The sequence below is a fragment of the Ahaetulla prasina genome, chromosome 7 (genome assembly GCF_028640845.1).
Source record: "Ahaetulla prasina isolate Xishuangbanna chromosome 7, ASM2864084v1, whole genome shotgun sequence".
NCBI lineage: Eukaryota > Metazoa > Chordata > Lepidosauria > Squamata > Colubridae > Ahaetulla > Ahaetulla prasina.
This window is the reverse complement of record NC_080545.1, coordinates 92,133,801-92,160,389: the sequence shown is the minus strand read 5'-3', so window position 1 is coordinate 92,160,389 and position 26,589 is coordinate 92,133,801. Positions and strand designations below refer to the sequence as shown.

Genomic DNA, 26,589 nt, shown 5'->3' with positions numbered 1-26,589 from the left:
GCTCTGGCCTACAGAGTTGAGACCCTCCAAATCTTGTTCCAAAAGACAGGTGCCACAACAAAGAAGATATAGCATCAACCTGAGTTCTACCAGGTGGTCTTCTTTCGCAGACAGGAGTTGAGATGAATGTGAGATGGGCAGCTCTAGAAGCTGAATAAATAAACTGAACAAATAAATAAATGAGTTATTTTCTCCCAGATATTGGGAAAGAGTGTGAAATTTGAACTGAACCTGGCCGCAGCCATCTTTCTGTTCCCCAGTTGCCACACAGAGAGGGAAGGAGGTTAGAATGCATTACTAGACACAACAAAGAGTTTTCTCCTGAGAACCAAGGTCGTCTCTACTAGCAACCGATAAGGTTGGGGAAAGAGTGCCCGAAGAGCCCGCCAATTAACCCAATTGGCCAACGTGACCTGTGACACTTGGGGATGGGGTTATTTCCTAGTTTAATTAAACTGAAACCACGGGAAAACTTTAGACTCGGCTTTCCCATTGAAGCTGTGCTGATATGATGTACTCATTAAAGAAGACTTTTGAGAAAGAGCCAAGTCTCAGAGATCTGATTTGCTTAGGTACATTAGTCGTCAGTTGGAGCCTTGACACAGTGAGGTTGGAGCATAGTGATAGTGATGTTTTTAATATATTGAGAGTGTTATTTTAAGGTTATGGGGGGGGCTGTCTACTTATTTAAGTATTATTATTGTTTATATTCTTATCTCTGCTGCTGTGAATCACCCAAAGATAAGACACATAAGAGCTGTGGCCATATAAGGCTCATGGACAATGTCAGGCCTGGAAACCATACTAGACTTTAGGTTTCCAGACGCTGCCACATTTTTCCCCTGAGGGGAAGAAGGGGGGCTGAGGGGTATGGTAACATTCTTCAGGCGGTCAAGGTCGGATGGTGTTCACATCTGCAGGAAGAGTGGCGAGAAGATATTCGAATGAACTGGGAGAACGTGGGACCATGTGACCATCAAAGGGGTCAGGGGGGTGGGACTCTTGGGGTTTGTATAACTGGGAAAAGAATCTGGAAGTTCAGTTTTGGAATTTCACTCATTGTGTGCCAGTTTCCTCATGCTAGTAAAGAACTCTGAAAGACAATGGCTTCTGAGTTTTCTTTATGCAGAAGAGGTTTTTCTGGAACCTTGACAGACAAACAAACTGCTAGCCTCCCATTTGTCAAGGACACTACAAATGTCTATATTTCTCCAAGTATAAGAATGTTTTTTATTGTCTACTTGTGTCCACCCACACACCTTAAACTGAACTGGCAAAGGGATGTGCTTTTTTACTCTCCTCTTTCTGGCCAATTATGTCACAAGAAGAGGGAAGAGGACTAAATAGCAGTAATAATAACAGCATGAAAGAAAGGAACTCGACCATGGGAATGTGCAGAGAGTAAGGAAGATGGCCTTGACAGAGACAAGCTAAGATCAGTGATTAAAGTGACAAGGAGAAACATATAGTTTAAATCCAAAACAAAAACAAAAAAGGCATGTGCAAATTGTCAGGCAGACAACTCCCTAATTCACATGAGCCTAACGGGGAAAGCACAGTTAGACTTGAACGATTGTTATTATAGTGGTGGCAGCACAGTGGTTGGAATACAGTACTGCAGGCAAATTCTGCCAACTGCCAGCAGTTTGATTCTCAGCAGCTCAAGATTGACTCAGCCTTCCGTCCTGTCATGCACACAGCTGATCGGCACTCCAACGGGGCTTCTCCTGAGCTTGGCTGCAGTCGCTGGCACCATGGATGTTCCTACCACCACCAGGACCTTCCCCCCCACCCCCGGTAAGGCAAACCCCAAGGTTTGACAGCGAGGCTGGAAGGAGGAGGAGGAGGAGGCCACAGGGGCAGCAGGCCATTCACTTCTCCTTCTCCTGGCTGCTCTAGCATCCCAGCTAAAAGCAGCAGCACAACAGACGTCGTCGCCGGGGGCCAGGGGACGGTGATGATGAGGATGGGTGGGCTGGGGCTTCCCTCCCTCCCCGCCCTGCTGCCCCGTGCACCTGAGCCGGCCGGTCGCTCCTCCCCTTCCCTCTGCTGCTGCTGTGTTTTGGGGGCCTTGCTTCCTCTCCCTCCCACCCCATGGACCACTTCAGACTCACACCAAATTAGGCGGAGGGAAAGAGATGGTAAATAAGAGGCGGCGGCCAGGCGCACAAGGATTCCCAACCCTTCTCTTAAACGGGGGTCATCTGATGGGCCGTGCCAAAAACCAGCAGTGTGAAGAGCTGGCCAGTCATTCTTCCTTCTGTTGCTGCTCTTCTGGGGCTGCGGGGCTGTGCAGGAGGAAGGCTGGAGACAGCGCATGGCCGGGAAGTGGTGGTGCTTCCTTCGCAGAAGTGGGGGGAGCTGTGTGGAGGTCGCCTGGCTCTTCTGGGACACCTGAGCTGGCCATGTGCTCCAGACCGCCTGGGGCCACTTGGGCGGGGACGGACCACTTTTCCTGGCCAACAGTTCTGCTCCCCTAGGAAGCGACTGCCGGGATCTCCTCTCTGTGTCTTTGGGCATGTGCACCCGTTGCTCTTGCCACTGCTGGTCTTCATGCATGCAATGCACACCAGAAACCAGACCAAGTGGCAGACAGGCATGAGCAGGCTGGAAACAAGATCATCTTCCTGGAGCGCGCATGCACAATGGGCGGCTGCTCTTCCGGTTTCCGACACGCCCATGCTCTGAAAAACTAGCTGGCCAGCGCACCAGAACCCGGAAGAGCAACGGGTGATAGCTCCGCGTGCCGGGAAAGATGGCTCTGCGTGCCACTTCTGGCACGTGTGCCATAGGTTCACCATCACGGCTATAGTCAATATTAACAAAATTTTAGCCTTCTGTTGGAGTGGATTTCTTGGTTTGGCCTACACCAGGAGTCTAAAAACTTGGCTCTTTTAAGACTTGTGGACTTCAACTCCCAGAGCAAAACTGGCTGAGGAACTCTGGGAGTTGAAGTCCACAAGTCTTAAAAGAGCTAAGTTTGCAGACCCCTGGCCTACACCATGGGGCTGACAAAATTTTAGCCTTCTCTAAAAGGGAAAGCAGCAATTTCTCATGGTCCCGTGAAACCTCACATAACCTGGATATTTTTTCCCATATTTTCCACTTAAGGAAAATAACCACAACAGCACTCAGGATTCTGAAACAGTATTGTGCTGACCTTGTGAGAACACAGTCATGAATCACTCATTATTAATCACAACTTGGTAGAGTCCTTCCTAGCGTCTTATTGCTGTGGATGATTAACCCTACACAGTCAGCTGAATGTGGCAAAACGATGTGGTCAGTTACTCATTGGGAACAAAAGATGGAGGGTAGAAGGGAATTTGTGTGTGCGTTTGGGTGCTTCCTTTGTGTGCATGCTCGCTATCTACAGGAGACCATCATTCTTCCATCTTTTTGTAATCAGTAAATGGCTCCTTGTCCATTTACTTACACTTAAATGTTTTCATGCTTTGATAACTTTTATTCTAGCAACCATCTACGGCAGGGTGTCAAACTCAAGGCCTGGGGACCAAATCTGGCCCATGGGGTGCTTAGATCTGGCCCACGGGGCTGCCCTAGAAACAGCAAAGGACCTGCCGTGGTGCCTCTGCCAGCAAAAATGGAGCTTGGGAGGGCCGCAGCTGAAAACAGAGCTTGGGAGCCCAGTTTTGCTGGCAGAGTGCTCAGGCCACCACAGGTGCCTCGGACATCAAGCTGGCCATGCACCCACCCACCTCAGCCAGGCCACGCCCCCTGAGGTCAAACACAACCCTGATGCAGCCCACAATGAAATTGAGTTTGACACCCCCGATCTACGGTATGACAGTAATAGCACCAGCCCATCTTTATTTATTTATTTATTTATTTATTAAATTTTTATACCGCCCTTCTCCCAAAGGACTCAGGGCGGTGTACAGCCAAAAATAAAACACAAGATATATACAATTAAAACCAACATTTAAAACATAGCAGATTATAAAAGGCTGATAATTAAAAATTTAGATTTAAAATTTTTAAAAATATTAACAAAACCCCAAATTAAAATTCAACACTATTATGCCAGTCCCGCTTGAATGAATAAGTGTGTTTTTAGCTCACGACGGAAGGTCCGAAGATCAGGCACTTGACGTAGGCCAGGGGGAAGTTCGTTTCAGAGCGTCGCTGCCCCCAGAGAAGGCCCTACTCCTGGGGGCCGCCAGCCGACACTGTTTGGCGGATGGCACCCTGAGGAGACCCTCTCTGTGAGAGCGTACGGGTCGGTGGGAGGCAAAGGGTAACAGCAGGCGGTCTCGTAAGTACCTGGGTCCTAAGCCATGGAGCGCTTTAAAGGTGGTAGCCAAAATCTTGAAGCGCACCCGGAAAACCACAGGAAGCCAGTGCAGACTACGGAGCTAACTAACAGGCAAGTAGTATAACTTCAAAAGGGTAAGTACAGGTGGTCCTTGACTGATGACCACACTTGAGCCCAAAATTTCTGTTCTTAAGTGAGACATTTATTCAGGAGCTGGGCAACCAGCACATTCTGTTACGATGGGATTGTCATCCGCAACTTTTCTGGGGAGTTTCTGACAAGCAAAGTCAATGGGAGAAGCCAGTTGTGCTTTAATGACTGCATGACTCACTTAACAACAGCGGTGATTTACTTAACAACCATGGCAAAAAAAAAAAAAGATCGTAAAATGGGGCACAACTCACCTGCCTTGCTTAGCAAGAGAAATTTTGGGCTCAACTGTGGTCATAAGTGGAAAACTACCTGTATTTATTTACTGATATGGGTGTCGTAGAATGTAGTCTGGATTCCCAAAAGTGAAGGGCTGCATTCCAGGGAGAACAAAACAGTGAAATTTAGATAGTTGGTTGAGAGCAAGGGAGTTGAGAAGGCTCTTCCTTAGAAGTTCTGACAGTTTATCTTTAATAGTATAAGTAGTGAGTAGTGGTATTAAGTATCTTTAACAGTGTAAGTGTCAAGGTTCCAGAAATACCTCTTCTGCGTAAAAGGAACTCAGAGACATTTCTTTTCCAGAGTTCTTTACTAGCATGAGGAGACTGGCACACGATGAGTGCAATTCCAAAACTGAAGTTCCGGATTCTTTTCCCAGTTATACAAACCCCAAGAGTCCCACCCCCCTGACCCCTTTGATGGTCACATGGTCCCACGTTCTCCCAGTCCATTCGAATATCTTCTTGCCACTCTTCCTGCAGATGTGAACCCCATCCGACCTTGACCGCTTGAAGAATGTTCCCATACCCCTCAGCCCCCCTTCTTCCCCTCAGGGGAAAAATGTGGCAGCGTCTGGAAACCTAAAGTCTAATATGGTTTCCAGGCCTGACAGTAAGTAGTGAATAGTATACCATGTTTTTCAGACTATAAGGCGCACTCCCCCCCCCTACAAAAAGTGGGTGGAAATGATGGTGTGTCTTATAGAGCGAATATTGCGGTGGAGGGGGAGGGCAGTTGATGTGGTGCCGATCAGTTGTTCTAGGCGGCGGGAATCGCTGCCGTCTGTCGCCGCCACCTGTTTGCCTTTGAACGGCTGATCGGCAGTATAGAACAGCTGATCGGCAGTATAGAACAGCTGATCGGCAGTATAGAACAGCTGATCGGCAGTATTCTGGGATGCAAATTCAACAGCCAATCAGCTGCTCAGCATCAAAGACTTCAATGTTTCCTGGCAGCAGCAGCAGCTCAGCTCAGTTGACTGGTGCTGGGCGCAATGGAGCAGAGCCCTGATGAGCCACGTGCTGGGGCTGCGACAACATGCTGAAGCTGACCAGGCTGTTTGCTGCAAGGATGCTAGCCAGATGAATACCGGATGAATGCTGAGGGGCAGAGGCAGATATTTTTTTCCCCTTGTTTTCCTCCTCTAAAGCTAATGTGCATCTTATAGTCCGAAAAATACGGTAAGAACACTATCTTTAATAGTATAAGTAATGTCATGGATTTTGTAAATTGCTAACGAACATATTTACTTTGTATTTTAATTTGATTTATTTTCTCTCTTTTAAAATGATGTCCAGGTTTATTAGCTTTGAGCATTCCTAATTTGATAAAACAGGCTGGAGTCTTGTCTCCAAATAAGAAAAAGTTTGTTAGCACAAACTGGGCCCCTGGTTTATCTCTTTCGTGAACTCCAAACAACCTTTTTCCTCGCAATTTACTCCCCTTCCGCCAGACCTCATTTCAATGAGCATGTGTGATTTTATGGATTGCAAGTATGTAACATGTTTGACTACATGTAATTGATTTTCTATGCAAAGGGGAGGTTACTTTTACCCTGTCCAATCAACTTTCCTCTTGCAATTTTTTTTTATTTGCATTTATATCCCGCCCTTCTCCGAAGACTCAGGGCGGCTTACACAGTGTTAAGCAATAGTCTTCATCCATTTGTATATTATATACAAAGTCAACTTATTGCCCCCAACAATCTGGGTCCTCATTTTACCTACCTTATAAAGGATGGAAGGCTGAGTCAACCTTGGGCCTGGTGGGACTTGAACCTGCAGTAATTGCAAGCAGCTGTGTTAATAACAGCAGTCTGATCCACCAGAGGCAATTTTTTGTTGTTGTGTTAACTATAAAAAGGAGTGAAACATAGGGCTCCGGTGTGTCTCTCTCTCCTTTTTCATAGAGAGGTCTCATTTTATCAGGGTACCTCATATGGTGGAATTCAAATTTGTTTTACTACAGGTTCTGTGGGCGTGGCTTGGTAGGTGTGGCAGGGGAAGGATCCTGCAAAATCTCCATTCCCTCCCCACTCCAGGGAGAAGGATATAGCAAAATCCCCATTCCCACCCCACTCTGGGGCCAGCCAGAGGTGGTATTTGCCAGTTCTCCAAACTACTCAAAATTTCCACTACAGGTTCGCCAGAACCTGTCAGAACCTGCTGAATAGCACCCCTGGGGTACCCTAATAAAGTGGTTTTAATGATCTTCCAAGTCGGTTACTTAATTGGGAAGGTAAATCGAGGCAGAATCTAGGGCCAGATTTAGCTATCAGTAGTTCGCTTTAGTTTGGCAATAATTTTTGTCTGTAGGTAAGGAACAATAAAAAAAACCACTTAGAAGAAAAACAGCATGTCTCTCTTGGTTTTTGAAGCCTGACACTTGGTTCGGTTTGAAACCATCCAATGTGGATGATTTATTAAGTACAGTGCGATACCAGTTATGATTTACTCATAATTACTCTGCCACAGATGGGGGGGGGGTCGGTCAAGCTATTTTCCAAGCCACCTGAAAGCCAGACAAGGAATAATGGATGGAAACTGCATCAAGATGAGGTTCAACCTAGAAATAAGGAGAAATTTTCTGACAGTGAGAACAATCAACCAACGGAACAGAATTTGCCTTCGGAAGTTGTGGGAGCTTCATCACTGGAGGCTTTCAAGGAGAGACTGGGCTGCCATTTGTCAGAAATGGTGCAGAGCCTCCTGCTTAGGTGGGAGGGGGGTTGTACTAGATGACCTCCAAGGTCCTTTCCAACTCTGTTAATCTAATCCAGGGGTCGTGCTGGCTGAGGAATTCTGGGAGTTGAAATCCACAAGTCTTAAAGTGGCCAAGGTTGGAGACCCCTGATCTAATCTAATTTAATGCTCAGCAACTAAATTAAGCTATGATGTGCAGTCCTGACAACAGTGATGTGTTCAGCAAGCTATCGTTACATGTTCGCAGAGCATATTGGGAAAAGCAAAACTGACCTTCTACCACAAGAGTAACCCAGGTTACTAACCTTTGGAAAGAGTGAGAAGGTTTCGTTGTCAATTGTGAAGTAGTACAGAAATTCGCCATCGTACCAGATGCTCTTCCCCACTGGCGAATTTTGTTTCGTCATTGCAAAGAGGTGGCTCGGATCGCAACAATCTTTGAGAAGTTTCCTAATAGAAAAGAGGAAGGAGAGAAGGTTAAAACGACCATGGTAGATATTATGGTAAGAGGCATTTGTAAGCTTTCCAGGGCAAAATCAGGCAAATTCTCCACCGAAAACTGGTGGTAGGACCAATACCCAGATATGGTCTTTTTATAGGATAGTCTGTGGACACTAAAACTAATCCATCCTTCCAGAGCAGTATGACAAGTTACTTCTGCCTCTGTTTTTTTTTTTTATTATTATTATTATTTATTCGATTTTTATACCGCCCTTCTCCCGAAGGACTCAGGGCGGTGTACAGCCAAAAGTAAAAACAGACAATACAATATACAATTAAAATACAAATTAAAAAACTTATTTTATAATTGACCTAAAAAACTTTAAAATATATAAAACTAAAACCCCTTAAAATTAATAATAGAAAATTTAAAATCAATAAAATTTAAGCCAGCCCCACGCGAATGAAAAGATGTGTCTTCAGTTCGCGGCGGAAGGTCCGAAGGTCAGGTATTTGGCGTAAACCCGGGGGAAGCTCGTTCCAGAGTGTGGGAGCCCCCACAGAGAAGGACCTTCCCCTGGGGGCCGCCAGCCGACATTGGCACCCTGAGAAGTCCCTCTCTGTGAGAGCGGGTCACAGCAGACGGTCCCATTTTGTCATCTAAAGCAGTGTTTGAGGGGTCCTTGGTTGTTTTCTTGCAGATGTTTCATTACCCAAACTAGGTAACATCATCAGTTTTAGCATGAAATGTCTACAAGGAATCAACCAAATTCAGAGAGCGCCGAGGACCACTCATTTCAACCCTGAGCTACAAATACTCTCCTTCATCGGTAAAATAGTGTTTCTCAACCTCAGCACCTTTAAGATCTGTGGACCTTAGCTCCCAGAATTCCCCAACCAGCATGCTGGTTTAAGATGGGAGCTGACGTCCACCCATCTTAAAATTGCTAAAATTGAGAAATGGTGATCTAAAGGTTTCTAGATTCCTGCAATCTTGAGATTGTCTTTAGCTGCCCAACATTGCCCAGCTACGTATGGATCTTATAACCGCAGCATCTGCTTTATACTTCCGGAGTCCAAGAAGAACGGAATTCTGGGAGTTGAAGTCCACAAGTTGCTAAGATTGGACACTCCTGCCCTACACCGTTCTTAGCTTCCATCTGTCTCTTCTTCCTGGCCAGATGGGCTCACTTCCTGTTAAAGGACTGGGCAACAGCTAGTCTCCATTTTGAGAGTTATGAAGCTGAAACCTTCTGGTAAATAAAGGTGACCCTGCTTTGAAATAGAAACACAAAAGGAGAACTGCTTGGCACTCATTCTGTTCCGATCTAAAATAATTCCAGAGGTTGGGCCCTGGAACTCTAAGCAACTTGGAAGAGATGCCTCCAAAGACCTTGGACAGTTCCTGACATCTGTGACTAATGGGATGAGTAATTCATCATGCAGCTGATAAATCCTTCCCTTCTTTCTTTTTGCTTCTAAGCCTTCTTAGCGTCATATGTTTGCTAAAAATGGATTGCATCTAAGCACCTGGAGATCATGAAAATAATACAGAAGAAGAAGATTCACAAGCAGAAATTTGGATCACATGGACTTAGGGGAAAGGAGGGGAGAATTGCAAAATGATCCAACCTTGTAATGCTGAATCAATAAATAAATCAATAAATCAGTTAATAAATAAGCTAATAATAAACTAATGCTGATTTATGCTCTCAACAGCATTTCCTGAAAGACAGACCCAGTGATTTCAATGGGATTGACTCTTAGTGGAGTCAAGATGCCCTTCCTGCGTCTGAATCCTGCAAAGATAGTATTTAGATTCATGTAACTGTGTCAAGGAATGATTAAGTGCATTTGAGCGTGCAAAAGTTGGTGTATTTTTATGGGTTAGTGTTTTGTACAGATCTGGTTTACCCTTGAGGTGTTGTGCAAAACCAGATGTATTTAATAAATAAGTTATGAATGTAGCTATTCATAAGGTATGAATGAAGCTATGCAATAGATCCCCAGATTCACAGTCTGAGCACAGTTGTAGATTAGTTAATAGTTGGATTGCCTAGAATTCCGCAAGCTGTACATAGAATTTTGGATTCCTCTCTCTCTCTCTCTCTCCCTCCCCCCTTTCACACTCACACACACAAACTTCTGCTGTGAAAGTTCCCTAAGCTAAGGTAGCCTTGTTTAAATTTTACCTCCATAATTAAAAGTCAAAACTCCTTATATATTCTGAGGATTGCCAATAGCAATTTATTTATTCCCCTCTTTCTGCTTAGCCAAATATTTACTGCATATACCAGCCGTGGTAGCTTAGAATAAAGGTATTTCCAATTCCAAGAAATTTCCAACAGGGTCCAATCAAAGGTTTCCAGAGAAACCTTTCTCTGGGACTAGAGGTACGGTAACGATAGGGTAGTATTAAATCCCTTTTCTAACCCTGTAATTCCTTACAGATAAATATAACTCATAATTTCTCCCTTTTTTATGCTGGTTAGGCTGTGCCTATGCAATTGCATCCAATTCTATTCTAAAAAATTCTGTTCTATTCTATTCTATTCTATTCTATTCTATTCTATTCTATTCTATTCTATTCTATTCTATTCTATTCTATTCTATTAATTATGGCCACTGCATTTTGACAGGACTTCAACCTGAACACAGATAAAAGAGAACATTTCAGAGGATCAGGGGCCTGCAGCAAAAAATGTACAACAAATAGTTGAATGCACTGGGTGTGCTTAGCCTAGAGATGGGAAGTTTGCTAGGAGACAGGGTAGCTGTTTTCAAATATGTGAAGGGCTGTCATTAAAAGACAGGGCAGAATTGTTCAGAATGATTCCAGAAAACAGGATAAGCAACAGCAGATTTAACCAAAATGGACATCAGGAAGAATTTTCTGACACCACCTTGGGAGGCTGCGATACTCCTTTGATGGGGATGTTGAAAGAGAGATATTAAGCAAAGGCATTAATCAGGTTTAGCCCAAGAATGACATAGAATAATCTAGCCAAAGTTCAGCTCATTCTAGGTCAGGAGTCTGCAAACTTGGCTCCTTTAAGACTTGTGGATTTCAACTCCCAGAGTTCCTCAGCCAGCAAAGCTGGCTGAGGAACTCTGGGAGTTGAAGACCACAAGTATTATAGGAGCCAAGTTGTTCTGTTTCCCTCCCCCCAATACTCCCAGCAAAGAGTCAGTCAGAGGCCTCCTTTTCTCCTTTTATTTACATAGATATATGTCCTGGCCACGTCTACCCACGGGCCTGCCAAGTTTCTGGAGATAACGAGGAAATTATAGATAAGGCCAGAATTACTCACGAATATATTCTTCCCTCCATTGATACAGTTTGCCCGCGCAAATTCATTGCTTTGTCCAAGACAAAAAACCAGGAAGTCCCGCCTCCTATTTATAGTCTCTGCAGATGTCACTGCATGACAATTATGACTTGGCTTTATCCCAACACTGCTTCTGCTGCGCGCGCCAGTCACGCCTGCGCAGTCTTGCATCACTCCAAAACTGTTCTTGGGGCGCTGCCAAATCAGAAGAAGGCTCGAGAGAATCAGGCCTTGCTGGCCCCTCCTCCTCCCTTTGAGTGGGTGCCAGGGAGGGAAAGGGCTCAAGAGAAGCAGGGCTTGCCAGGTCTTCTCCCTCACTTTCTGAATCATCCGAGTCCAGGAGTTCGGGTCCAGGAACCTGGGTCACAACACAAGTTTGCAGACCCCTGTTCTAGGTAGTCCTCAATTTACGGTCACAATTAAGCCCAAAATTTCTGCTGCTAAATGAAACATTCGTTAAGTCAGTTTTGCCCCCTTTTATGACCTTTCTTGCCCCAATTGTTAATGGAATCACTGCACTTGTTAAGTAAACACGGTCGTTAAATGAATCTGGCTTTCCCCCCCCCCCTTGACTTTGCTTGTCAGGAGGTTACAGAAGGGCGATCACATGATCCCAAGACGCTGCAACCCTCATAAATAGGAGTCAGCTGCCAAGCGCCTGAATTATATCACATGGCCGTGGGGATGATGCAATGGTCGTTAAGTGTGAAAATGGCTCACTGCCGCTGTAACTTCGAATGGTAGTTAAATGAACTGATTGTCAAGTCAAGAACTACCTGTGTTTGTTTTCACCATACAGACTGAATCTTGGCCAGAGTAAACTGGCTATACTAGGCTAATCCTGATGGATATATACTGATTTAGTGACCACCCTAAAGCTCTTTGATCCAGTTCCAGGATATGCTGCCTTTTTTTTTTTTTTTTTTGGAAAATGTTATTAGATTTAAAAACAAACAAAAACAATGGACTTTGCTCCACATCTCTGGTTTCTAACATTTATGTCAAGTTGAAGTTACTATATTATATATTCCTCAGTCTATATACAAATTTGCATATCTCCTAATTCCTTATGTATCAAGTATATTACTACTACTCCTACAATTATATACATATTTTATAAATCTGTTATACTCTCACAAGTACAATATACATTGATATATACATTTCCGGACACTCGTTATCTCTTGTTTTTGGCATTTTTCCTCCTCTCAAGCCATTCGTAGAATTTACTCCAGACCTCATAGTACCTTGATTCACTTTTATCTTTGAGTTCATCTCTGTGCATCTCTGCACAGTTGTAGATTTTGTTTATTACTTGTGCTGCCTCTTGTTTTCGCACCCATCCCTGGTATGTGGGAACCCTCTGCATTACTCTAGTCCAGGGGTGTCAAACTCGATTTCATTGAGCCGCATCAGGGTTGGGTTTAACGTCGGGGGGGCGTGGCCAGGATGGGCATGGCCAGCCTGACGTCACTTGTGTGGCAGCCGCTTGTATTGGCCCAAGCGCTCTGCTAGCGAAAACAGAGCTTGGGAGAGCGACCCCAGAAGTGGGAATAGAATAGAATAGAATAGAATAGAATAGAATAGAATAGAATAGAATAGAATAGAATAGAATAGAATAGAATAGAATAGAAGGAAAGGGTAGAGGAGAATAGAATAGAATAGAATAGAATAGAATAGAAGGAAAGGGTAGAGGAGAATAGAATAGAATAGAATAGAATAGAAGGAAAGGGCAGAGGAGAATAGAATAGAATAGAATAGAAGAAAAGAGAATAGAATAGAATAGAATAGAATAGAATAGAATAGAATAGAATAGAATAGAATAGAATAGAAGGAAAGGGCAGAGGAGAATAGAATAGAATAGAATAGAATAGAATAGAATAGAATAGAATAGAATAGAATAGAATAGAAGGAAAGGGTAGAGGAGAATAGAATAGAATAGAATAGAATAGAATAGAATAGAATAGAATAGAATAGAATAGAAGGAAAGGGCAGAGGAGAATAGAATAGAATAGAATAGAATAGAATAGAATAGAATAGAATAGAATAGAATAGAATAGAATAGAATAGAATAGAAGGAAAGGGTAGAGGAGAATAGAATAGAATAGAATAGAATAGAATAGAATAGAATAGAATAGAATAGAATAGAATAGAATAGAATAGAATAGAATAGAATAGAATAGAATAGAATAGAATAGAATAGAATAGAATAGAATAGAATAGAATAGAATAGAATAGAATAGAATAGAATAGAATAGAATAGAAGGAAAGGGTAGAGGAGAATAGAAAACCATGTTTCACAGTTAGCAACAGCTCTGTTGTGACTCCGGCCCCCGAGCCTGTCCTCATGGAGGAGGATGACTCTGAGAGTGATGGGGAGGAGCCGACAAGGCCTTCCTCTCCAGGACCCTCCTCTCTGTGCATATTTGTTTTTGTATGCGCAAACATGCATGGATGCCTTTATAAGAGCAGCTATGCACTCACGCCTCTCTGTAGAAACCTAAATCTAATTTTCAGCTTTGAAAGCATATCAAGGACAACACTTTTAACTGCAAAATTGGTAACCAGCTTGAGAATTACCATGTCCTTGACTTATGACCACAACTGAGCCCAAAATTTCTGTTGTTAAGTGAAACATCTATTAAGTGAATTCTGCCCCGTTTTACGGTCTTTCTTGCCACAGTTGTTAAGTGAATCACTGCAGCTGTTAAGTTAGAAACACAGTTGTTCAGTGAATCTGGCTTCCCCATTGACTTTGATTGTCAGAAGGTCACAAAAGTCAGTTGCCAAGTGTCTGAATTTTGATCACATGACCTGTTGTGGTCTGTCAGCAACCTACAAAGCTGGCAACGGACAGAGGTGAGGCTGAGGTGAGGCCAGGGCCATCGGGAAGGGAGGTGCGGACTCCGGAGCCTCCAGAGACTGACAGTAGTGAGGCAGAGGAACAGGAGGAACCTGTTCCTAATGCATGCATGAGAAGAGCTGCCAGAAGGCAAGAGCAGCTCAAGCAGAGAGGACGACTCAGGAGTAGGGCCAAGAGATGATTGGCCCCTCCCATAAGGCTTAAAACAGACCAGCTTTGGCTGGTGTTTCAGCTTTGCCAGAAAACAATGTTGTAGCTGCATCTTCTGCTACGTGTACGTCTTTGTTTTTGTGGCTTCTGGACGTTTGCCAGGAAGGGCCTTTGGCAGTTTGCCTAATTGGACTAAGGTTTGTGAGATAACTGAGGAATTTGTGTTGGGAGGCATTAGTTTTACTTTGAGTTGAACGACGCTGGGAATGAAGTAGTTCCCAGCTGTTCGACTAAAGTTTGTTTTTCCACAGTTTATTACTACCTGCTTGGGTCTGGGTCACAACACGACCATGGGGATGCTGTAATGGTCGTAAATGTGGAAAACTGTCATGTCCCTTTTTTCAGCGCTGTCGTAACTTTGAACAGTCACTAAATAAACTGTTGTAAGTCAAGCGCTACCTGTACAGGTAGTTCTTGTTTAGTAACTGCTTGCAGTTTTGACAGTGATGAAAAAGACAGCGTGGGACCCATCCTCGCATTTGCAACTTCTTCAGTTCCTGTAAAGAAAGCTGAAAGCTGAAGTAAGATGCTAAGCACAGGAGCAGTTTCACTTAGCGCACACACTAAATTGCCAGTCGTAATTGTGGTCGCTAAATAACCTGCAACAAAATTTATAAAATCAATGGAAACAACAATAGTGTTATGGACGGTGCGTAAGGACGTCCCAGAAAATTGCATCAAATGCATGCCATCAAATTTGACTAAGAGAACCCATTTCCTTCCCGTACCATATCTGCCTAATTTTCACCAAGTTCAGCTTTTTAAATGATTTTATTTAAAATCATTTCTTGGATTTAAGAAATGCAAAGGTGCCATAATTTAGCATTAACCAGGGAAATTTTCTTTTCATTTTATCAAAAGGGAGCTGTTTATTGATTCAGAAAATTTATGTAGCCGCCTACTTGCTCACAGCGACTCTGGGTGGCTTGCAAGCAATAAAAACAAAACAAACAATAAAAAAAGATAAAAACACAATACATGTAGTCCTCAACTTACGACCACAATTGACCCCCAAAATTCCTGTTCCTAAGTGAAACATTTGTTAAGTGAGTTTTGCCCCATTTTACGACCATTATTGCCACAGTTGTTAAGTGAATCACTTAAATTATTAAGTTAGTCCTATGGTGTCCTTACAAAGACCTCTTTTATTTTCTATTTCTTCCTTCTTAATTGATGGCATGCCTCTATTAAAGGTTTTGGATGCTGCTATCCAATTAAAAGAATTAAAAGAAAAGGATAGCAGCTCATTTCCTCTGGCATCAGATAGCTTTTCAGTGTTTTCTTGAGTGTTTCTTCAGCATCCCCAACCCCATAGTTTGCAGCAAAGGAAAATTTCAGGTATATTATTTCTGCCAGGGCTTGGCCTGAACATGCTTGACTGCACAGGGAAATTTTCAGCCAAAATGGAAATTTGGGAGGAGAAGCAGGAAACAGAAGGAAACAGGGAGGGAAAACGGGGAGGAGGAGGGGAGGGAAGAGGAAGAAACAAGGAGGAGGAGGAGGAGGAGGAGGAGGAGAAGAAGAAAGAAGAGGGAGGAGGAGGAGGAGGAAGAGGAGGAGAACAAGAAAGAAGAGGGAGGAGGAGGAGGAGGAAGAGGAGGAGGAGGAGAAGAAAGAAGAGGGAGAAGGAGGAGGAAGAGGAGGAGGAGGAGGAGGAGGAGGAGAAGGAGAAGGAAAAGAAGAAGAAAGAAGAGGGAGAAGGAGAAGGAGAAGAAGAAGAAGATATTTTGAGAAGGAGAAGAGAGCAATTAAAGATTCTATTTTGAAAGTATCTTAAAGAGGAAGTTTTCCATGACATTTTGCAGTTCTGGTGCCAACGGAGCTGAAGGATGTCTTTATCACTGACACACAGTTGCTGTGATTACATTTTATCAACATTCACAGAACAAATGATGTGTAGGAACCATGTTAACTCTGTCTTCACCCTTCCTGCCTTATTTACTTAGCCCTTTGCTTTAATTTCGTTCTCTCCCCCGTCCCCAAATTCGAATTGCTTTTAAACTGTAGAACATTGACTTAATAAAAATTAATTCTAAAAAATATTTTCTTGGCTAACACGATTCCATTTTCATAACGTCTATCCCTACTCAGCTCAACAATTCTTTGATGTCTTGCATAATTCAATGGTGTGTGTGTGTGTGTGTGTGTGTGTGTGTGTGTGTGTGTGTTAAGTTTCCTCTTTTCTTTTCTTTTTTACTTGGATGGCAACAAACATTAGGGGCATGCAAGGACTCGCCAGCCTGTCTTAATGAACCGTTCCAATCGAGTACAGATTTCTCCAGAGGGAGCCCAACTCAACACATTGTCCGATCTGTTTTATTTCCCGTTGAAAAAGCTCTTTTGTTCTTTGAATCACAAACTCATTTCCTTCTCCTGCTAAGTCCAATTTCCCCAGCAAAAGACAAACTTTGCCACTGCCATCCCTAATCTTTACCTTCACTTGACCCACTCAAGTCATTTTCGACTCCTAGTGACCACATAGATATTCTCCAAGATGATCCACCCTAACCTGGTCTTTCATGTCTCTCTATGGTGGACACACATCACCATCATAACTCAAATCCATCCACCAGGATGCTAGTTGTCCTTTTCCTTTCTTTTTTAATTTTCTTCCATCTTCCCCGGCATTACAGCCTTTTCCAAAGCCGAGTCTTTACATAATCTTCAACCTTCTCTCAAATTCATATCCAAGTCTTCCTTTATCCCTCTCACAATTTCCATAGTCCCAACTAGTCACGAACCACCCAATTCTTTTGAATGTCCAGCCAGCTTTCTATTTAACAACCTGCTTCACTTCACAATTTAAACTGAAGAGCCAGTTTTGTACAGGGATTAATTAGCTAATTTAGAAGCAGGGAGACTGAGTTCTAGCACGTCTTAGGAACAGAACAGGGGTCACCAACCTTTTGGACCTCAGGGACCACTAAATTCCTAATTTTAAATCCCACGGACCACTAATATGATTTTTTAAAAAAGATAAATAGTATTTAGTGCAACATAAAAAATGCAAATAATTTTTCTGCGGACCACCAAAATTTTCTCACAGACCACCAGTGGTCCATGGACCATTGGTTGGTGACCATGGAACAGAAGCTGGCAGGCTGACTTTGAACCTACTGATTCTTTTAGCTCAACCAACTTCTTAAGGGAGTTTGTGGGGGGGTGGGGGGGTGGGAAGAGGATGCAGTACTCTAGGTGTGGTCTTAGTAAAGCTTTAGAGTGGTATTAGTACCTCACTTGATCTTGATCCCTCTGTTAATGCAGTGTGTAGGATTGCATTGGTTTTTTTTGGCTGTCGCTGCACACTGTTGGCTCATATTTAATTGGTTGTCCAATAAGACTCCAAGATCTTTCTCGCAGTTACTGCTATTAAGCCTGGTTTTCCCAAGGCTATATGTGTACTTGTGTTTTTTCTTGCCTAAGTGTAAGACTTTACTTTTCTCTACACTGAATTTCATTTTGTTAGATAGGGCCCAGTGTTCAAGACTGTCAAGATCCATCTTGGGTATCTTGCTCAATCCTTGAATTGCAACACAGTGACTGAGCCTGGCAATTAATGGTCATAAGTCATCACAATTTTAAAGCATGTCACTATGTGATGAGCATTTTTGCAGCAGTTGTTATGTCGTGTCCCACTCCTCCGCTGACGGCCGGGTTGGGGAAGTCCGTATCAAGCGTGCCTCTGCAGCTCTGCCAAAGTCCTATCAGAGTTCTCAAGGCAGGCAGGAGACCAGGAAGTGACTTCAGCAATCCAAGTTAGACTTTGCCTGACTCAGAGAATGGCAGAAAGCAGATCCTTTATATAGGCCATGGGGTGTGGCTCCATGACTCAGCACTTATCCAGGCCTGCCCCTCCCTTCCTTTTGCTGACGTCGCCTCTCAACTCTCCGGAAGCGAGGATCTCTCCAGCCTCCAGCTGTTGGCAATCCTAGCTCATGACTGGCTTCACATTCTTCAGGCTCACATGCTGTGGGGGAGGGGTTTAGTTGCTCCGTTTGCCTGGGCATGGTGCCAGGACTGGGGGCTGAAGGCACATCAGGCCCTTCGTCTTGCTCCGCCTGTCCGGGCATGGTGCCACGGCTGGGGCCTGGAGGCATGCCAGGACATTCTTCCGAACTATCAGCGTCCGGCAGGAGATAAGAGGGGCCCGGCTGCGGCAGGGGGAGCGGGCGAGACACAGCATGTTAAGTGAATGTGTGGTCATTAGGTGAACCTATTGTTTGCTTTGGGGTGGGGTTTTTTTTGGCCAGGAACTGGAAGTAGGGCTATCTGAACATAAAGGTAAAGGTTTCCCCTGTCCAGCTGTGTCCGACTCTAGTGCTCATCTCCATTTCTTAGCCAAGGGAGCATTGTCTGAAGACATTTCCGTGGTCATGTGGCCAGTTATGACTGTATGCCGAGGCACGTAAAACACTGTCATCTTCGCACCAAAGTGGTACCTATTTACTTGCATGTGCATGCTTTCGAACTGCTGTGTGAGCAGGAGCTGAGGCAAGAACGGGAACTCATCACATCCTGTGGCACACTGGACTTCAACCTGGGCTGTTGACTTTCCAGCTGACAAGCTCAACATCTTTAACTACTGAGCCATCACACACCCACACGCGCGCTACCTGTAAATCCTTCCAAGCTATTATTGCAACAGATGGTCAAAATGACTTCACACAATCCATTCTGTAAACGGGACTTATTTAAGGTAAGTATCAAACGTCTCATTGTGAACTTTCAGTGCCATGCTCAATTGAGGCTTCTGACTTAAGAAACGGAAGGCTAATTTGAGACATTTTCTTAACTGTGTTCCCTTAAAGCTATTTTCCCTTTTAAGCTTTCAAGAGGATTATTTTTTTCCTTCTGGATGAGAATGTCAATTCCATGATCTTTACATTATTTCCACTCGACAATTCCATTTGGAAAGTCCAATGGCTAGAAATATGCATGATTTCTTTAAAGATTAGGATGAAATAGGAATTGTTTTTTATTGGGTGATACAGGTAGCCAATTGGAAAAGTCTTATGGAAGGCTGATTTTATATATGGTAACTCCAGCATTATTATATGCATAACAGTGGAGAAATAATGAAATACCGACAATGGAGGACTGTGGATGGTACATATGGCAATGGATTATAAAAATGGCAACATTAGTAGAAATGGCTAATGGGCTTTTATGGACCTTTTTGCTGAAAATAGAAAAATAATTGAAATGGGTTCTGGATTTGCTGATCCAACAAAAGAATGAATGTGGGATAAAAGGAATCTCTGTAAAGTAATCTGAGAGAGGGAGGAGAGATAATTAGTAACTGCTGCAAAGAAGATTGGAAATAATTGCATTTTTTTTCTTTTTATTATATTGCTTTTTGCTTGCTTTTTTCTTCTTTCTAACTTTTCATCATTATATATTTCCATGTTTATCTTTCATCTATGTAAAAATCTTGAATCAGAATCTTCCATTATGTAGGATTCCAAACATAACAAAACTGGGCCAGATTTTTTTTCTTGGAAATTCCTTTTGGGGGAATTTGCACATTTGTTTTTGGGACCAGGTGTCAGGCGCAAGAAACCAGGAGATGGAATAGAATTCAAAAGTACTAAGTGTTTATTTCATGCTACAAGAATCTGCTCTACTAATGGTCAAGGCAAAATGGCGCTGGGTAAGAGTCAACAGATTTCACAGGGAGCTGGACTTAGATCTCTTCTGGGTGTGTAGCAATTCCAAACTGATGGCTCATTTGACCCCACCCTCACTCTCCATCTGCCAGTCTCCTACATCAGTTCCATATTTCTAGTTTCTAAGCATTCAGCCTAAGTCCACTTTCAAAATTTATTTTCTTCAATGAAAAACAATGTGGGAACCATTATTAAAAGGTAAGGCTGCAAAATTCATTGAATGAGCTTAAATCTACCCATTTTTCACAAATGCATACTTATTGTGACGTCTGGCCTGCACCTTCCTACAAATGTGTCTACTACAGTGCAATCCAAGAAATATTTCCTAAATAAAAAGTTTACAATGAAAAGTATTACCGTGTTTCCCCGAAAATAAGACCCTGTCTTATATTTTTTTCAACCTTGAAATAAGCGCTTGGCCTTATTGCCATGTGCTCAAAAGCCCGATTGGGTTTATTATCAGAGGATTTCTTACTTTGGGGGGAAACAGGGTATCCCAGGGTATGGAATGCTGCGATGCATACAACAACTAGCATGGTACAGGTAGTCCTTGGCTTACAGCAGTTCATTTAGCAACCGTTCGAAGTTACAACAGCATTGAAAAAAATGACATGACTGTTTTTCACAAGTGCAATGGTTGCAGCTCACCGTGATCAAAATTCAGATGCCTGACAACTGGTTTATATTTATGAAAAGTTGTAGTGTCCCAGGTCACATGATCATCTTTTGTGACTTTCTGTCAAGCAAAGTCAATGGGAAAACCAGATCCACTTAACAACCGTGTTACAGGAAGTCCTCAACTTACAACAGTTCATTATTTTTTTTACATTTATATCCCGCCCTTCTCCGAAGACTCAGGGCAGCTTACAGTGTGTAAGGCAATAGTCTCATTCTATTTGTATATTTACAAAGTCAACTTATTGCCCCCCCAACAATCTGGGTCTTCATTTTACCTACCTTATAAAGGATGGAAGGCTGAGTCAACCTTGGACCTGGTGGGGCTTGAACCTGCAGTAATTGCAGGCAGCTGGTTTTAATAACAGGCTTCTTATAGCCTTGAGCCACCACGGTGACGGTTCAAAGTTACAAGGGCACTGAAAAAAGTGACCTAAGACCAATTTTCACACTTATGACTGTTGCAGCATTCCCATGGTTATGTGATTTACATTTAGATGTTTGGCAATCGACTCAAAATTTATGACAGTTGCAGTATCCTGGAATCATATGATTCCCCTTTTGCGACCTTCTGACAAGCGAAGTCAATGGGGAAACCAGATTCATTTAACAACCATGTAACTAATTTAAGAACAGCGGTGATTCACTTAACAAATGTGGAGGGAGAAGTCGCAAAACGGGGCAAAACTCACTTAACAAATTTCTCACTTAGCAACATAAATTTTGGGCTCAATTGTGGTCATAAGTTGAGGACTACCTGTACTAACTTAACAACTGCAGCGATTCACTTAACAACTTTGGCAAGAAAGGTCATAATGGGGCAAAATTCACTTAACAGGAGAAATGTTGGGCGCTCCACTGTGGTTATAAGTCGAGGACCATCTGTATAAGCTACATAGAGAGATAACTGTCCCCAAATACATCATCTGTACTCTATGTGGAATACATGAAAACCAAAAGCTGAATTCAAAAGCAAATATGTGGACCAACATCCAGAGACAGATGCAGACGTGATAGCAGTTGCGTGTTATATAATTATTTTACAACTACGTTCCCACGAGTCTAAGCACAGATTATGCTCTACAAATTAACAGCAGTGAAAGTGAAACGCAGTGACTTTAATCAGTATTTGGCTGAACTCTTTTTAACCCTAAACACAACATCATTAGGGTTGAAGCTTAAATTAAGTCAATTAAAGATCTTATAGCTGCATTCACAGGATAGTCTAAATCGGACAGGAGCTAGTCGACAGGAATTTGCGAGCAGTGTGTAAGAAACTACACAATGCATAAGAAATTTTAGAGTGGATTTTTTTCAACAACAAAAAAAGGAGGGGACGGATGGGAATTAGCACGCTGTTAGCACTCAGTCTGTTTGCTTAATTTAGGATTCAATATATTGTCTTCAGAAAAGGGTCGATTCAATAATCTAAGTTAAATATTTGTCTCAACATTTGAACAGAAAGGACTACCGGTCTAGATTTCCAGGTCTTTCTATTCAACATGGACTCAATCCTAAATGTTCAGGATTGTTCCTAGCATGGAAAGAACGCAGGGAAAAAATTATTTGTGGAGTTCTTGGTGCTATTAATCTTCTCATCGTTCCCATCTCCCATCTCCTTCCATTTAGGACTGTATGACTGTAACTTGTATCCTTATGATTTATTGTTTCCTGATTGCTTATTTGTACCCTACGACTATCATTTAATGTTGTACTTTGATTCTTGATGAAGGTATCTTTTCTTTTATGTACCCTGAGAGCGTATGCACCAAAGACAAATTCCTTGTGTGACCAATCACACTTGCCCAATAAAGAATTCTATTCTATTCAATTCTATTGTATTCTATTCTCTTTGTTGTTTGCTTGCCGACCTAATGAAACTGTAAAGCAAACAACCAAGTTCAAAGAGCATCAACATCTCCACAGTTCAATCCTGAGCTACAAAGATTCTCTAAGGGATAAGAACTTGAGCTACAAAGATTCTCTAAGGGATAAGGGAAGCATAACATGTTAAAGTCAAAGCAGGAACTTCCTGCAATCTTGTATAAGAATCTTGCAGAACACTTGAATTTTGTTAAATGTTTCTGGAGATTTTTCAGTCATCCAGGTCAGGGTTATCCCAAACGTGTTTTGTTTTTCAAAGGGCAACAGGACTTTCTTTGTTTTTCCTTGAAGACATTTCACTTCTCATCTAAGAGGCTTTTTCAGAAAAACTGAAGAAGCTTAGCTAAATATCTATGGAGATTCTCAGGTCGTCCAGGTCATGGTTGTGCCAAAGGAACTTTTTCAAGAGGCAACTGGACTTTTCTTGATTTTCTTTGAAGATGTTTCGCTTCTCATCCAAGAAGCTTCTTCAACATTTTCAAGGAAAAACAAAGAAAGTCCAGTTGCCTTTTGAAAAAAAAAAAAACACCTTTAGATGAATCTCTTTAAGGTAACCCCATCTTTGCATTAATGGGGTTTAAACCTGCTGGTCCCCATTCCATGCCTTCAAATCATCAGGGTTTTTGCCTTCATTTCATTTGCACCTCTATAACTGTCTGGTTTGGTTCTGCAACCCAACAAGAAAGACACAGACTTCAGAGGATAATTAGAACTGTAGAAAAAATAATTGCTACCAAATTGCCTTCCATGGAGAACCTGTATACTGCACGAATCAAGAAGAGGGCTGTGAAAATATTTACAGATCCCTCACATCCTGGACGTAAACTGTTTCAACTCCTACCAATCAAAACAATGCTATAGAGCACTGCACACCAGAACAACTAGACACAAGAACAGATTTTTCCCGAAGGCCATCACTCTGCTAAACAAATAATTCCCTCAACAATGTCAAACTATTTACTAAATATTAGGTGTTTATTAGGATTAGGTTTTTAAAGTAATTGGTTTTAAGGGTTTTTTTATTATTTATACTGTTTTAATGATTTGGGCTTTAGAATAAGTTTTTTAATTGTCGTTTTAATCTGTATTTATATGTGTTTTAACTGCCTGTAAACCGCCCTGAGTCCGTAGGGAGATAGGGCGGTATATAAATATGATAAATAAATAAAAATAAATAAATAAATAAATCTACACTATTATTAATCTTCTCATCGTTCCCATCACCAATCTCTTTCCACTTATGATTGTATGACTGTAACTTTTTGTTGCTATCATTAAGGGTTAAATTGCAACCTATGACCATCATTTGTGTTGTAAATGTTGTACCTTTGATGAAGGTATTTTTTTCTTTTCTTTTTTTCAAAAAGTTTTACAGAAAATTTTTCCCCCTTTCCCCCCACCTCCCCTCCCCCCTCCCTTCACACACACCCCCACTTCCCAGAACGAGCACAAGGTATAGTTAAAAATAAAACAAACATATACTAAAAAATTTTCATCCCAACTTAATTATACTCCTACAATTCTCATCAGCTCCTAACTTCCCCCGAAAACAATCAAGAATAATACATCATAATCATTCAAAAGCAGTCTGATAACTCTTAGTCTGATATCTACTTTGAATATAGGTATTTTTTTTTCTTTTATGTACACTGAGAGCATATGCACCAAAACAAATTCCTTTTGTATCCAGTCACACTTGGCCAATAAAATTCTATTCTATTATTCAATTTACGGGAACTCCCTCCTGTTCAAATACACCACCTTTATCAATGTTATAGCCATCACCCTGCTAAACAAATAATTCCCTCAACAATGTCAAACTATTTACTAAATCTGCACTACTATTAATCTTCTCATCGTTCCCATCACCAATCTCTTTCCACTTATGACTGTATGACTGTAACTTTGTTGCTGGCAATCCTTATGATTTATATTGATATATTGACCATCAATTATGTTGTAAACCTTGATGAACGTATCTTTTCTTTTATGTACACTGAGAGCATATGCACCAAGACAAATTCCTTGTGTGTCCAATCACACTTGGCCAATAAAAATTCTATTCTATTCTATAGTGGGATGGGTGTGACCCGCTTCGAAGGTTTATGCAACATTGCATTCAATCAGCCCAGTCGCATTGCCCTGAACAGCCCAATCATTTAAAAAGTGACATTAAAACCACGGTAGAGCAAAACGCTTGACCTTTGAAACAGAGAATTATTTTTCCCAGACCTTTAAAAAAAAGGTAGTCATGAAGAAAAGACCTTTAGCTGTGTTGGTTAAGGCTAAAGGGACCTTCCTCCTTCCTTTGCATTTCATCGGCAAGGACACAACTTTGAAAAACCCTCCTCCTTTCCAAAGGGGATGAGAGAGGTTTTTAAAGAGGGGGGGCGCGCGCTAGATGTTCCTAAAACGGGCGCCCTTCGTTCTCACGACAAAGAGACGCGCGTTTTCAAAAGCATCCAAAAAAGCGGCGTTGCCATTCAAGATTCACTGCGCAACTCGGAGCTCTTTGTTTAGCTCCGAGCGAGCGAGCGCGCCGTACCGCACACCGGCCTGGTGGGTGGGTGGGGGGGGGCGTGCGCTGTCTTGAGGACTAGTAACCCACCCTCCCACCCAGCCCAACTTGGTCAAATCGACGATGCCGGCTCGTCTCCCGGCTGCCCAACCGCGGCGCTGCGAGGCGAGGCTTCCCAGCTGGAGGCGAGGCGCAGCTCACCTGAATTCGGCCACGGCGCTGAGGTTCCTCCGCCAAACTCTGCTTTGCTGCCGGAGCACCTCGGGCACGATCTCCTTCTCGTCCGGCAGCCGGTAAACCGGGAAGATGTAAAGCCAGTAAAGGACCAGGAAACCCAGAGCGCTGGCGCCCACCGGCAGCCGCGTGCGCGGGCCTTTGCAGAGCGCCAGCCTCGCCGCCATCCTCTCCGCTCGCGGCCCCCGCCGACCTCGCCGTCAGTCCCGGGGTAGCTGAGGGAAGGAGACGCCGCCGGCGCCGCCGCCTCCTTCGCTTCCAGGGGCCGGCGGGAAGGAAGGCGGGCGACCCCAGACCCCCCATGCAGGGACGGCCCCGCGCTGCCGCCGGCCGCGGACCTCACCCCGGGCCGCGCGGCGATACGCTTTGAAGGAGGATGCTGCTGGTGCTGTTGCTGCTGTTGCCGCTGGCGACGGCTCCGAGGAGGAGAAGGATGCAAGAACCGGCCGGGCGCCTGGCTGGCTTTCGATTTCTTTAAAAAAAAAAAAAAAACCAAGCGAGGGAAGGCGGGCGAAGCGCCGGAGCTTCCCCGCCGGTCTCTTGTGGCCGCGCGGGGCCTCCCCCACCCACCCACCCCTCGCTTAGAGGGACGGCGGCGGCTCCCCTCGGCTGCGCATCCTTGAGCCCGGCTGGCGAGGAAATGAAGCGCGGGGAGGGCGAGCCGGGGAGAAAAAGCGGCGGGCGTCAGAGGGGGTTGAGGAGAAGGAGGAGGAGGAGGAGGACGGGGGGGGGGACGAGAGGTGTGGCGGCGGCGGCGGCGCGCGCGCCGAGCGTTTGGGGATGCTCGGCTTGCCCTCACCTCAGTCTCCTCCTCCTCCTCCTCCCGCTGCCCTCGCGCTCGCCCAGGCTGGCGGGTTGTCTGGCTGGCTTCCCCCCCCCCCCCACGCACACACACACCCCGGGTCTCCTGCATCCACCCCACACCCCCCCCGCCTCCCACTTCGCGGACTTCCTGTCGCGAGGACAAAAGGAGAGCCCAAAGGGTGGGGGGCGGGGATGAAAGGCCCAATTGAAGGGAGCCGGGGGGGGGGAAAGAAAGGAGGGGCAGGGAGGGTTTCTCCCCTCCCCCCCTCCTCCCGGCGAGAAACGCAAGCGCGCGCGCGCTCGCCCGCCCGCCCGCCGTGCCCCCAAAAGCGCCCCGTTTTCTCCTCAAGGAAGGAGGAAGGCGGGCTGGGCTTGGGAAGGGAGAAGGGTGGTGGGTGAGGATTGAGGACCGAGGAAATAAAACCGAGATAGGGACAGACTGAGGGGGGAGGATTAAGGGGAAAGGGGCCGCAGCTCCCTTTTTTTTTTCCCCCTCACAAAGGAAACCGCCTCCCCTTTTCCCGGGTTCCCCTCCCCCCCCCCCCCCGTCGCTTCCCA

At 43.9% G+C, this 26,589-nt stretch overlaps 1 protein-coding gene across 1 annotated transcript in view; it reads right to left on the bottom strand.

The window, feature by feature from the left end:
- ST8SIA1 (ST8 alpha-N-acetyl-neuraminide alpha-2,8-sialyltransferase 1) overlaps positions 1-25,845 on the bottom strand; it is an 80,877-nt gene extending 55,032 nt beyond the window's left edge. Inside the window, exons 1-2 of the mRNA XM_058191621.1 lie at positions 25,195-25,845; positions 7,713-7,857 (exon numbers count right to left, since the gene is read on the bottom strand). Of these exons, the coding sequence (XP_058047604.1) occupies positions 7,713-7,857; positions 25,195-25,394 (345 nt within the window). The 5' untranslated portion in view covers positions 25,395-25,845. The remainder of the gene's footprint in view (positions 1-7,712; positions 7,858-25,194) is intronic.
- Between the last annotated feature and the right edge of the window lie 744 nt (positions 25,846-26,589).